Genomic DNA, 13,218 nt, shown 5'->3' with positions numbered 1-13,218 from the left:
AGCAACATTATCTGCTGGAACTACTGTTGTGAAAGAGATGTAGACTAAACGAAAATGAGAAGATAAGATAACTTAGCACAGCCCAGACCGAATCTCAGTTCAGTTCCTGGGAAATGCAAAGCAGCCCTATTTGGTTGTTTACAATTGTCTGGCCTACTCTGGCTTTCAGGGTAGAGGAATGCTTAGTGATACTCTTGATGAAAATGCTTATTAAATGAAATTAAGACAAAACACATCGTTATGATGATTATTTCAGCAGTAACTGAAAATGTACTGTTTTACTTCTCAAGTCTATAGAAAATTAAATCTGTTCCTAAAGTGCTTAACTTTTACATGGTGTAACAGAGTAAGACATAGCCCAATGACTGCAGAAGCGAGAAAGTGTGTTTGTGACTCACACAACAGTGAGAAAACAGTCTGCATCATATTTAAAAGTCAGACTTAAACCTGCTCAGTCACCTTGTGTTTGTTCAAACTTTGGGAATGCCACCAGAATGAATGAGTAAGGACAGAAGAATTGTTTCTTTCATTCAATTGTGATTTAATAGAATCCAGCCTTCTAGAACCAGCTAATACATGGCAGGATCCCAGAGCAAGCCGTTACAGGTAAAACACTTCACTTGTTTAATGAATCCCATTTTTCCTTCATTTCTTTTGTATTTGTTTTTGAAGGTATTGTCATGGATTCACCCAGAAAGTCAAGCAACGATCACTCGCTGTAGCCAACCAATGGTGGGAGTGAGTGGCAAGCGAAGCAAGGAAGATGAAAAATATCTTCAAGCCATCATGGATTCTAATGCTCAGTCCCATAAAATCTTCATATTTGATGCAAGGCCTAGTGTGAATGCTGTAGCCAATAAGGTCAGGTGCTTTTTCCTCTGTCTAAAGCTGGGAATGTAACAATTTAGAGCACATTTTCCACCACCATTTCAAATTATTCCTGAGGATCACAAAGGGTTTTCCACTGTGAAAGGGATCATATGCAATAATCTGATTCTCTAGACAGACTTTTACACCTGCACTGGTATCTGCAAGATACCAGTGTGACTACTAAATGTCCATTTGGATTAATCTACAATGGAAAATAAGATTGGAGGGAAAAAAAAAGTCAAAGTAGTACTAAGGTCAAACTCTAGCACCCTGGATCTTGTGTGTCACCATTTTTCACTTCACATGGTTGAAAGACTGCATCCTCTAACAGCACCAGAACTCTGTCCCTGTTAATCCTGATGCGAGCAGGGGATACTCAGCAATTATGAAAATCAGGCATCATGATCTTCAACGTCAAAATATAAGCTGGGGATCTTTAATGTCTCCGAACATTGCTGTGTTCTTCCTGCTGTTATAGAATTATAGGATCATAGAATAGTTTGGGTTGGAAGGGACCTTTAAAGATCATGTATTCCAACCCCCCCTGCCATGGGCAGGGACATCTTTCACTAGATCAGGTTGCTCAGAGCCCCGTACAACCTGGCCTTGAATGTTTCCAGGGATGAGGCATCTACCACCTCTCTGGGCAACCTGTTCCAGTGTTTCACCACCCTCATTGTAAAAAATTTCTTCCTTATGTCTAATGTAAATTTACTCTCTTTTAGTTTAAAACCATTGCCCCTTGTCCTATCGCTTCAGGCCTTACTAAAAAGTTTGTCCCCATCTTTCTTATAAGCCCTCTTTAAGTACTGAAAGACTGCGATAAGGTCTCCCCGGAGCCTTCTCTTTTCTAGGCTGAACAACCCCAACTCTCTCAGCCTTTCCTCATAGGAGAGGTGTTCCATCCCCCTAATAATTTTTGTGGCTGTCCTCTGGACCTGCTCCAACAAGTCCATGTCTTTTCATGTACTGAGGACCCCAGAGCTGGATGCAGTACTCCAGGTGGGGTCTCACCAGAGCAGAGTAGAAGGGCAGAATCACCTCCCTCGACCTGCTGGTCACGCTTCTTTTCATGCAGCTCAGGATATGGTTGGCTTCCTGGGCTGTAAGCACACATTGCCAGCTCATGTCCAGCTTTTCATCCACCAGTGCCCTCAAGTCCTTCTCCACAGGGCTGCTCTCAATCCCTTCATCCCCCAGCCTGTTGTAATACTGGGGATTGCCCTGACCCAAGTGCAGGACCTTGCACTTGGCCTTGTTGAACCTCATGAGGTTCACAGGAGTTCACTTCTCGAGCTTGTCCAGGTCCCTCTGGATGGCATCCCATCTTCAGGTATGTTAACCGCACCACTCAGCTTGGTGTCGTCTGCAAACTTGCTGAGGGTGCACTCCATCCTGCTGTCTATGTCATTGATGAAGATATTAAACAGTACTGGTCGCAGTAAGGACCCGTGAGGGACACCACTTGTCACTGATCTCCATCTGAACATTGAGTTGTTGACCACTGCCCTCTGGATGCGACCATCCAACCAATTCCTCATACACTGAACAGTCATCCACCCATCAAATCTGTTATCTCTCCAATTTGGAGAGAAGGATGTTGTGGGGGACTGTGTCAAAGGCCTTACAGAAGTCCAAATAGATGACATCCGTAGTTCTTCCCTTGTCCACTGCTGTAGTCACTCCATCATAAAAGGTGACTAGGTTGGTCAGGCAGGACTTGCCCTTGGTGAAGCCATGCTGGCTGTCTCAAATCACCTCCCTGTCCTCCATGTGCCTTAACATAGCTTCTAGGAGTATCTGTTCCATGATCTTCCCAGGCACAGAGGTGAGGCTGACAGATCAGTAGTTCCCAGGGTCATCCTTTCTACCTTTTCTAAAATTACATCTCATGCCATCACTCTAAGCCCTGTTTTAATGGTAGAATTGCTTTGTTGCACTAAAGCTGATTTTTTTTCTTTTTTCTTTTTTTTAAAACCTGCCTTTCCCACTACTTAGGAAAGGCAATTAGTGTGTGGTACGGTAAATTTGTAAATGACAGAATAGTGAATCTAATGAGCTAGCAGCTTGAATGGGGATAAATGATAATTACAGAGAAAAAGAAGGGCTGTAATGTGATATTCTTTGGTAAAAAATTATAGTGTTCATTAACTATTGCAGGAAAGAGACACAAAGTATGTGCATGTACATGTTTGTTCCCAACTGTAAGATAAATCCAATGTTTTCTGCCTGCTTTGGATAGCATAATCACTGTGGTATTTTGTCAGCTGATACTTGCTCAGGACAAATGATTAGGATAAAGTATAAAATACGTTTTTGCTTAATGGTTTGTATGTGGGTTTTGTTCTTCAGGCTAAAGGAGGGGGCTATGAGAGCGAGGATGCCTATCAGAATGCAGAATTAGTGTTCCTGGACATTCACAATATTCATGTTATGAGAGAGTCGCTGAGAAAACTGAAAGAAATTGTGTATCCCAATATCGAGGAGACTCACTGGCTGTCTAATTTAGAGTCAACTCACTGGCTAGAGCATATCAAGGTATGCATGTCTGCATCCACTGGATGTGGCTGAGTAACCAGAAGTCCGTACCAGACTGTTCACTGGGAAATGTATCCAGACCTAACTCCAGTGCTGGATTTTCAATTCATGAGAAATTTAAAGACTTCCAATTTGTTTTCAATTTATAAACAACTAAAACCACAGTTTCATGGAATGGGGAATTTTGAGGAGATGGGAAGAGGGACAAGAGAGGGGGTTGAAATACTGAAAGATGGTATTTTGGAAGTGAAGTGTGTTCCTGAGCAATATGTAACTCTGAACACCCTGGTTAGAGCACCGGAGTCCCAGAGTTTCCAAGCTCTTGACTCAGGGATCCTAGACATCCTGGCATTACTGCCTGGTCCAGACCACCAAATGTCAGGAGTTTGTGTCCTGTCAGCATTTCAGGAATCCAAGCAGAGTCAGAATGAGTGGGGCAAAATGCTTCAGCTTCTACAGATGTTAGTTTTCAAATTAAGCTCTTTCTTTCCTAAAAACGTCCAGCTTACATTGTTAACCTGCTAATGCAGAGAGGGGCAAATCTGCTCCTGGGGCAGTTGCAATGCGATGGCCATTTTGTGTTTATGTTCAGACACAGGACGCTCCTGCATTTAAATCCTGACCTGTCCAAGGGCTGAGCTTAATGCAAAGGCTTTTCTAGAGTTGTGCCTACACTACAATTTACATGTGTTGTCATCTTGCTGGAACAAAAAATGTGTTCACCAATTTGCTGTCCTAGTTATAAAGTAGCTGGAACTGGTTTACCATTCTCCTTGAGGCAGACAGAGCCCTTGGTTTGTCCTGCGTTGTCACTAGCCATTTTTCATTTATAGTTTCTGTTCCAAAGAGATTTTGTAACTCTTTTTTTCCTTGTCCTAGCTTATTCTCGCCGGAGCCCTTCGGATCGCTGACAAGGTGGAGTCAGGGAAGACGTCTGTAGTTGTACACTGCAGTGATGGCTGGGACCGGACAGCCCAGCTCACCTCTCTCTCTCTGCTCATGTTAGATGGCTACTACCGAACTATCAGGGGCTTTGAAGTGCTAGTGGAGAAGGAGTGGCTGAGCTTCGGCCACAGATTTCAGCTGGTGAGTCACTAGCCCTTGGAAGGCACTGAACAGAAAGTTATTGTCCACCTTGAAGGATTTCAAAGGAGTTTAGCCTTTCCTGTGAGAAGTCTCCCAGCTGAACTCGCAGAAGAAAGGTGAATGCTGCTGCTGCTATTGTTTTCTGCCTATAATTCCAGTCATCTCTTAACCTCCTTGGAGACAGTGTTGGTTAGATATGGGGAACAGGTGGTATTAAAGCTCTCAGGTGCCTGACTGATATGTTGTGTTCCCATGCTTAGGCTTAAACTAACAGTGTGCTTTGGGTTCAGGATGGGTGTTTCTGCTGGGAGTTGGCAGAGAGCCCTGGGGTATTTTTTGTCTTTCTTTCCAGTTTAGTCCCTTTTCTGAGACTGCTTGGACACTGTCATCTAACAAATGCCTTGGTATTGAAGAGGCCGGGGACTTTGGTTATGGCCTTGACCTCACATTTTCTTTAGGCACATTTTATTTTTGGGGAGGCTTTTAATAGTTTAGGTGAAAGATCAGCAGTTTGAGACTGGTCCAAGAGTAGCTCGTGGTTGTGTCCCTAGAGTTGGCAGAGAGGCAGCTTTGTGGACTTGTGACACAGCGGTTTGTTACGGTTTGTGCTGATGGGAATTGAGAGCGCCTTTCAGTAGTATCCTTTCAGTCTTTGTTCCTATTGTGTTTTGCTTGTAGATGTTCTTTTGTGGTTGTTTAATTTTGGCAAGGGCTAGAACAAAGTCTGTTTACAGCACATGCAATGGTGGGTTGCATAGTCAAATGCTCTAAGGAAGGTGGGGAAACTGAGTCAGAATTGAGGTTCTGCTGCAGCAAAACTGTTACCTAGTGTTGGAACGATGAGTATTTTAGCTTCCCTGTCTATACAAAGAAGGTAATGATACTGATTTCCTTTGGTGAGGGGAGAACAGTGTTACAGAAGAGGTAGGGATCTCTGTTACTTATCATGTTCTTGTTCTTGTCTTTGTACAGTACTTAGGGCTCCTGGGTAACATATAACCACTAACGTACTACAGTTATAAGGAATCAGGCCTCACATGTGTTGGCCACACAGCACGGTTAGGGTTGGAGGCCTACTTCTGGGGATACTTTCGTCACTGCCTCTCTTGAGGTGACAGGAGATGGGCTGGGTTAGTGTTTGTACAGCGCTTGGAAGCTGCGAGGTGTTGTGTGACGGTTATCGCCACATGCCGTGCCTGTAGGTAGTGTTTAGATCTAGCACACTGTACTACTGAAGTAGCCAGGACGACAGCTGCAACTGAAGCAAAAAGCATTCTCATTTTTTTTCCTTCTGAACTTCAGCTATTAACTGAAATCAGTGCCAGCATCGCATCTGGAGCCTCTACTCAAACAACTCTTGTTTTAATTTAGCATGAAAACATCCCCATAAAGAAATTTCACTTCAAAGACAAAGGGAGTAGATGTCCTTTACTCTTTACTCACTGATATGGATGAAGCAAAATCAAGACTCATTTGAACCTTCTTAAAGCTGTTGGTAAAGGCTTGGGTGACTGAAAGGAGACCCCAGCAGTTTCCCCATGAAGCCCTGTGCAACTCCTGTTCTTTGTCCTGCTCTGTTTCAGAGAGTTGGCCATGGAGATAAGAATCATGCAGACGCAGATCGCTCTCCTGTCTTCCTCCAGTTCATCGACTGTGTCTGGCAAATGACAAGACAGGTAAATTGCTGGGTGGCACACGTGTCCACAAAGCCAATGTACCAAGATGTGGCACAGTTTCTGGCCACAGGAGTAATTTCCAAGCTGACCTGCACAGGCTCTCCTTCCTGGGCTTCTGCTCTTGTTTTGACTCTGGCCACAAGTTTCCTGGGAGTCTGTTAGCAAAGAGCCGGAATGCACAAGTGCACAGGAAGGCCACGAAGACAGCTTGCATCAGATTAGCTAGTTAGTGGGTACTGCTTACCTACATGCTGCTAATAAATGTGAGCTTGTAAGAAGCAGCTTGCCTCACCCTGAAAGAGGGGACAGCTGCCTCACACTTACCATGGGCAGGAACAGACACCCGAGCCATCCTTAGTAGCCCACTGTGCCTTCAGAAGCGTAAGTGACTTGAGCTGCTAACGTAAGTCTCTAGCGTGGTGGGTGCAGACAGATCCCTGTTGCCTCTGCTCAAGCTGATCGCGTAACCCAGCCCGCAGCAAGACATGCATTTGTTCCACTTTAACTTCTGAAGGCAAACATACTGCTTCTGATTCATACGTGATGTCCAGAGCTGAGTTCCTCACTTCAGACCACGCATGGCAGAGGCACAGTTCAGGAGAGATCCCCTACGGTTGGGAGGTTTTCCCCAGGTATGTAGGACCTGGAAGGTTTTTTGTGTCTGCTGTGAAACAAAATGTGTCACATGGCAAATGTCAGCCATGGTCAGGCAGTTCACTGAAAAAATTAGGCTCATCATGGATTAAAACAGGTGAAATGGAAAAGGAGGATGCCACTATATTTGAAGCTGTACTGTATCCAAGCAGAGAAAGAGGGAGGCTTTACCATCATCAAAAGTCACTTTCATCATGCTCTCCTTGTATTGCTCCTGCAAGCAGGCATCCTGACCTGCAGCTGCTGAGGTCAGGATGTTGCAACCAGGGTAGCCTGGGAAGAGAAGGGTGGTTTGTGAGGGAAGAGGGCCTCCTGCTCTCCTTTCCATGGCCCCAGCATGTCTTCGCAGTTCACCGCACATATTCTTACTGATCCTTTGTAGAGCTTCAGTTTTCCCTGTCTTGGGTCTGATTGTTTCTGCGTGGAACGTCAACAGCAAACACAGCCCTTACCCATACACCTGTTCCTCCCACTGACCTGTGTTGCAAGATGCTTCCCTGCTGTTCCCTCTGGGAAGTGCTGTGTTACACACACAGGTTATTACCATTTGGCCCCGGGAAATTTCCATTCCTTTTTATGCATTATTTCACATGTGCTTCAGCCTTTTGTTCACAGTCTCGTTGCATGGTCTGTCATTAGGGTCAGGCAGAGCAGACAGAGCAAGCTTCCACTTGAAGCAGCACTGAGTGTGTATAAACACAGCAGTCAAACCCTTCAGATCTCTGGCTTTGCTCAAAATTCCTCTCTGCACATGTAAAGCAGCTTTCCAGGAGAGAAACTCTTGCTCCTGGAAGGAACAAATATGATCCTGAATATTCCACCAGGCAAAGAACAGAGACAAATCTTGGTTTAGAAATCAAGAAGAGGGACCAACTCCTTTGCAAGACCACAAAGTGGCAGAAAGTTTACTTGCAATTCCTGTTCTAAAATCCCAACCTAATTTTCTGTTTCTGTCTGAAGTTTCCTACAGCATTTGAGTTCAACGAGTACTTCCTGATAACCATCCTGGATCACCTGTACAGCTGTTTGTTTGGGACCTTCCTGTGCAGCAGTGAGCAGCAGAGAGTGAAGGAGGTAAGACAGCTTCTCTCCAAGGTGAAGGCCTGGTACAGTCATTGCTTGAGCTGGCCAGATATTGCTAGAGAAGTTGTTTGGGCATTCAGAGATAGTGGTAGATGCAGCTCTGGCTAATGCCAAGCCCCCTTCTTAACAACTGGGACACGGGGTATTTTCCTCTTTGTGCAAACTGCTCTCTGTTGGAAACTTCACATTTCAGGGCAATACCATTTCCCTCTGGACAGTCCCACTGCTTTCAGCATAGCTTTCAGCTACTCACTGGTTGCTGAATAGCTCCTGGTGTCTCCCAGGTAGTTGGAAATGCAGTTTTTCTTTGAACTCCCATTAAATGTAACCTTCTCTGTGGACACTGGTACTTTTTTGCCCTCCCTTTTCCTTGCAGTGGTCCTGTTACGTTGATTTTAACTACCAAGTGTGTATTGTCATTCTGCACACACAGGTTACAGCAAGTAACTGGTCTCAATGTGTGTTCTTGCTGTGCTTGCATTTGTCTGAGAGAGGACAGAGCTGCTAGTATTAGGAAGGACATGCCTTTGGGTCCTACCACCCGCCAACTCTGCCCTGCAGTCTGGTCGAGGTTTGTTTGCTGAGGGAGGAGCGTATAGACATGCACATTCAGACCATTCAAACACTACCCTATTCAGACCGAGTCTGGAATCAGAAGGAAAAGCAGGGTCGCTCATTCCGTCTCACCTACCTAAAGATGAAGCATTTTGTCACCAAAAGGTTGCAGCCTAACATCCCAGAGGTACGTTGAGGACAGTGCTGTGTGGACCTGATGTGATTATGTTTGACAGCACATCAGTTAAAAAATAATAATAAAAAATGAATACAGAAGTGATAGCATTGTACTGTAGTGAAATCAGCGTCCCTGTTTCTCTAGAGTCCACAGCGATTGAATAGTTGTAATTTCCAGAGAAGAAAACCTGCGTGCTGTTTGCATGTGGGTTTTGGGGATTTTTTTTTAAGGCCTCAGCTTAGCAAAGTACTTAATCTAGAAAGCACTTCAACACTGGTTTCACTGGGACTATTCACAGGCCTAATTATGCCACTAGATCAGGGCCTAAGTCGAATGGTTTTGGTGGTTTGGGTTTTTGGGTTTTTTTTGCAATTAAATACTCCAGCAAGTCCTCCAGGAGCACTTTAAAGAGGTGAAGTTTAACTAAAGCATTGAGAGTTCACATGCCGGTGTCCCCTTGCTGTGCCGATGGCGATTCCTGGTCCGTGTTGGCAGCTGCGTGGGTAAGAGGGGATGTTTCTGTGCCAGGGTGCATGTGTGCCTGCCTGCATCCTTGTGCTTCGATTACAATAACCACATCAAAAAAACACGGGTTTTTTTAAGCTACAAAAGGGCAACCAGCTCTGTATTAATGACAGGCATATGTATATGCTGTTACACTTTGTAGATAAATGCTGGGATTTGTATGGGAAATAAAGCCTCCTCCACCCCCTTCCCTTACAGAGCCTTCCAAAAAAGACCGTGTCGCTTTGGTCTTACATCAACAGCCAGCTGGAAGACTTCACTAACCCCTTGTACGTGAGCTACTCCAACCACGTCCTGTATCCCGTGGCCAGCATGCGCCACCTCGAGCTGTGGGTCGGCTACTACATCCGCTGGAACCCCAGGATGAAACCGCAGGTACGTCTCTTCCGAGGATCCTGCTTTTATTTCCCTCCCTGCTAGTACCGATACTGTCATTTTGGAGCTCAAGACCTTTGAAGCACAAGAAGTAATGTACAAACTTAGGCTGCTACTGCTTAAATCTAAAAACAAAAGCCTAAATTCAAAAGTAAGCAATGAAAGAGCAGCATCTACAGCTGGCTGGTGCGGGTGCTCAGCTGGAGGTCGCTGCCTTGTGAAATCTGCAGGAGCTGAAGATACTCAGCAATTTGGAAAATTTTTCACTTAGAATATGGGGAAAATAATCTGAAGTCTCTCTTCTTTGCAAAAGAGCTTAAAAACCTGAGACTTCTTTGGATGTGGGATTCTAGATAGGAGTTTTGGGGCTGTATTTAGATTACTGGCAGCAGACACCTGCGGCTTGCTTTGGCTGCCCAAGGCACAGGGTTCTGACTGCAACCCTTGTTACGCTCTTGAACGCTGACAGCAGGGAAACTGGCTTGCCCAGGGCAGGCACCTGAGATGAGCAGCCTGAAGATGGCCCTAAACGCTGAAATCACTTTTTAGTAGGAAGGGACGTATTCCTGGATTGCCTCAATGTCCAGCTGCAGTTAAGAGAGCTTTGCAAATCTGGGGCATTAGATACAGGAACCCAACAAATGCTTTCCAATACTAACTGTTTAACAGTCATAACCGTGTGAAAATACTTAGATAAATCTGTGTTGGTTTTGTTTTCCCCAAACCCCTGAAATTATGGCCAAGCTGACATGCCAAGGCGAGTGTCCCCCAGAAATGTCAGAGATTAGTTTTGTAATTGTCATCTGTCAAAATATACACTAAGTTTTGTTTAGCCACCATTGCACTATGGTGCCAGAGCAACTACGCACTTACCCCTGGGCTGGAGACAGTGACATAACCCACCCACCATCCCTCCTTCCCTCATAGCTGTGTGTAAAGTCAGCGGCAACGTTTTGTGGTTCAGGCTTCCACTTCCGTGCTTGCCTCACAGCACTCAGCTACACGTTTTCTTGCAGGAACCTGTCCACAATCGCTACAAGGAACTTCTTGCCAAGCGGGCTGAGCTGCAGAAGAAAGTGGAGGAACTGCAGAGAGAAATCACCAACCGTTCCACCTCATCCTCTGAGAGAGCTGGCTCTCCCGCACAGTGCGTCGCTCCTGTACAGACAGTTGTGTAATACAGACTTTTTTTGCCGAGTACCTTCCCAGGACCATGGGCGCAGCTTTTCTAAAACCCTCTGGATTCCCAGCGTGGTGTCTGGGAGATGCCAACCTATTTATTTATTTCCCTCCAGGGTAATTTATTAGTACTGTAGCACTAGAGGACGCTTAAGCAGAAACAAACAAACAAGGCCCCCTATGCAATTAACCTTCTCAGTGGCTAGATTATAATACAAGCTAATTGCACTTGCCACCTAAAAGAAACCTAGAGCTCTTTGTTCACTTATGTGCTGGATATCACTTGGCTTTAAAGAGAGACTGTGCACTAGAATGAAGAACTGTGGAGGAAAAGCATCTACTCCGAAGTTTGAAAAATCTCCCCTTTGCTAAAAGGATTGTGTATTGGAGCCTAGAAATCAGCTGTAAGGTCATGAAACCCTCCGCTGTTAATGTCTGCATAGCAGCGTCAATGAGAGCATTTGCCAGCATACTTAGAGGCAAGCAGCGATAGCATCTGAAACATATCACTGTTCTCGCTTTTCCCTTCACTTCGATCTAGATCATAGGAAGCCATGTAAATGATGCCTTATTTAAAGAAGGGGCAGCTTCTACCAATCAAACATGGTGGCAGAGGAGCAACCTACATGACTTGACTTTGTAGGACCAAGTTTACTTCCATCTCTGCAACTTTAGAGTCTCGCTTATGGTTTACATTGGGTGTGCCAGGATGCAACTTAAGCACCTTTATTTTTGCAAGGGGAAGCAGAGCATGGCTCCCCTGAGCTTTCTGCAGCTCCTCTGTCCTCCGGTGCCTCATACTCATCAGGGGAAAGGTAGTGGAATACCAAGGGGCATGTGTGAACTGCTGGGAACAGTCATGTCATTTTGCTTGGGTAAGCATACTTAGTGATTTTAATGCTTCTGTGAAGGATCGTAGTGGTGTACTTAAGGTATTTGTTTTCTGTTAACTAATGGAAACAACTGTGTATCAGCCCAAGGAGCCTTTCTGCCGGCATTGCAACTGCTACTTAAGGTTATTCTGGTAGACTAAACAGCTTAGCCAGTTTCTGAGCCCTATGCTTAGGTCTTTTTCCTCATAGCATACTTCAAGAATTAGTGTCACCTGACTAATTGTAAGTCCAAATTCAATTTTAATACAAAATTTTACTGTAGAAGTGGAGGTAAAAAACACACTTGGTGAAACCATGGCTGCCCCATTGCTCTTCCAAGTGGGTAATCACGGGGTTGTAGAAGATGAGGCTTACAGCAAAGTTACGTATGTGCAAGGATCGTTACTCCAGGCTGCTTCTCATCTCCATGCTAAGGAAGAGGGGCACTGCTTGGTCTGGGTTCCTGTGTTGCTCTTTTATGATGGGATCCCGTGCTGTGGTCACCTGTTTAATACACCCATCAGCACGCTTCTTCACTCTGCCTCTCGTCTACAGTAGAGAAGTATTTTCTGAGAGGGTACAAGAGTGGACCAATTTACACGTAAGAAACTGCCTTTCAAAAGCCACATTCCTTCTGAAGCAGCAACAGTAATTTCCCCCTGCAGTCGCCATTTCTGCCTCCTCCGCTGCAATCAGTGTCTCAGTACTTAGGGAGAAATCCACAGCCACCTCCTGGCAGAATGAGTAACAGGCTGTATAGCGTCACTGCATTTGTTACAGGGTGGCCTGAGATGTTATGGTTCAATAGTGCTAAGAATCCACACAAAATACCTTCTGAAGGACTTGGATTTGCTTTAAGATTAAAGGGCAGATCTGCTCTTATGTACAATCACTATATAAGATGGTTCATAGCATTATTCTATATTAGCAAATTGACTGTGTGTGTATATTTTGTTTCTTGATGAAGGCTGTTTGGTTTCCTTAACACTAATAAAAACTGCTAAATGGGTAAAGTTCCTGTGCCCTTATTCTCAACTATGTGGTTCTCCAAAGGACTTGTAGGACATGCAAACATTAATAAAATAGCACTGAAAATTTAGTATGTTGAATCCAAATATCTTTCATTCTTCTGCAGGTGGTTTTGCAAGATGCTGGTGTTCAAATGCTGAAATTTAGAATGACAGGAAAACAAAATTCATCTTTGGACAAGATACTCTTATCCTATACAGACCAGTATTAATACACATACACTGCTTAGCTGCTCAATATTCTAGAAATACTTTCACAATAAAAAAAAACCAAACAATTTCTGCACTTTACAGTGCATTAGCATAGTAACTTCTGTGTAAAAGGAGGGTTCATATTTTCCAGTGTAACTCATGTTAAGCCCAAATTCACTGGGACAATTTGGGATCAACTCAATCCCTGCTCCTTGATGCTCTCACCCCTAGTAGGTTTAATTCCAACGTGGGCACCTCATTCACTGTATGTGGCACATATGGAGTCTAAAATACTCCTAAGCCCTCCATCAGTAAAGAGCTACATGAGGAGAGCCTGAGGTAATGCTGAAGTTAACTCATCTTTGAGCAAGCTGATCCCCAGCGGTCCTTCCCAAACAAGATTACCA

General features: G+C 44.6%; 1 protein-coding gene across 1 annotated transcript in view; it reads left to right on the top strand.

Annotated features, from left to right (window-relative positions):
* Positions 1 to 10,814, top strand: part of MTMR2 (myotubularin related protein 2) — a 64,817-nt gene extending 54,003 nt beyond the window's left edge. The window contains exons 9-15 of the mRNA XM_059826726.1: positions 673 to 861; positions 3,223 to 3,408; positions 4,288 to 4,494; positions 6,078 to 6,170; positions 7,785 to 7,898; positions 9,364 to 9,540; positions 10,557 to 10,814. Of these exons, the coding sequence (XP_059682709.1) occupies positions 673 to 861; positions 3,223 to 3,408; positions 4,288 to 4,494; positions 6,078 to 6,170; positions 7,785 to 7,898; positions 9,364 to 9,540; positions 10,557 to 10,718 (1,128 nt within the window). The 3' untranslated portion in view covers positions 10,719 to 10,814. The remainder of the gene's footprint in view (positions 1 to 672; positions 862 to 3,222; positions 3,409 to 4,287; positions 4,495 to 6,077; positions 6,171 to 7,784; positions 7,899 to 9,363; positions 9,541 to 10,556) is intronic.
* The last annotated feature ends 2,404 nt before the right edge of the window (positions 10,815 to 13,218 follow it).

This window comes from Gavia stellata, chromosome 1, assembly GCF_030936135.1.
Source record: "Gavia stellata isolate bGavSte3 chromosome 1, bGavSte3.hap2, whole genome shotgun sequence".
NCBI lineage: Eukaryota > Metazoa > Chordata > Aves > Gaviiformes > Gaviidae > Gavia > Gavia stellata.
The sequence above is the reverse complement of the archived record's forward strand: the minus strand, read 5'-3'. Positions and strand labels throughout refer to the sequence as shown.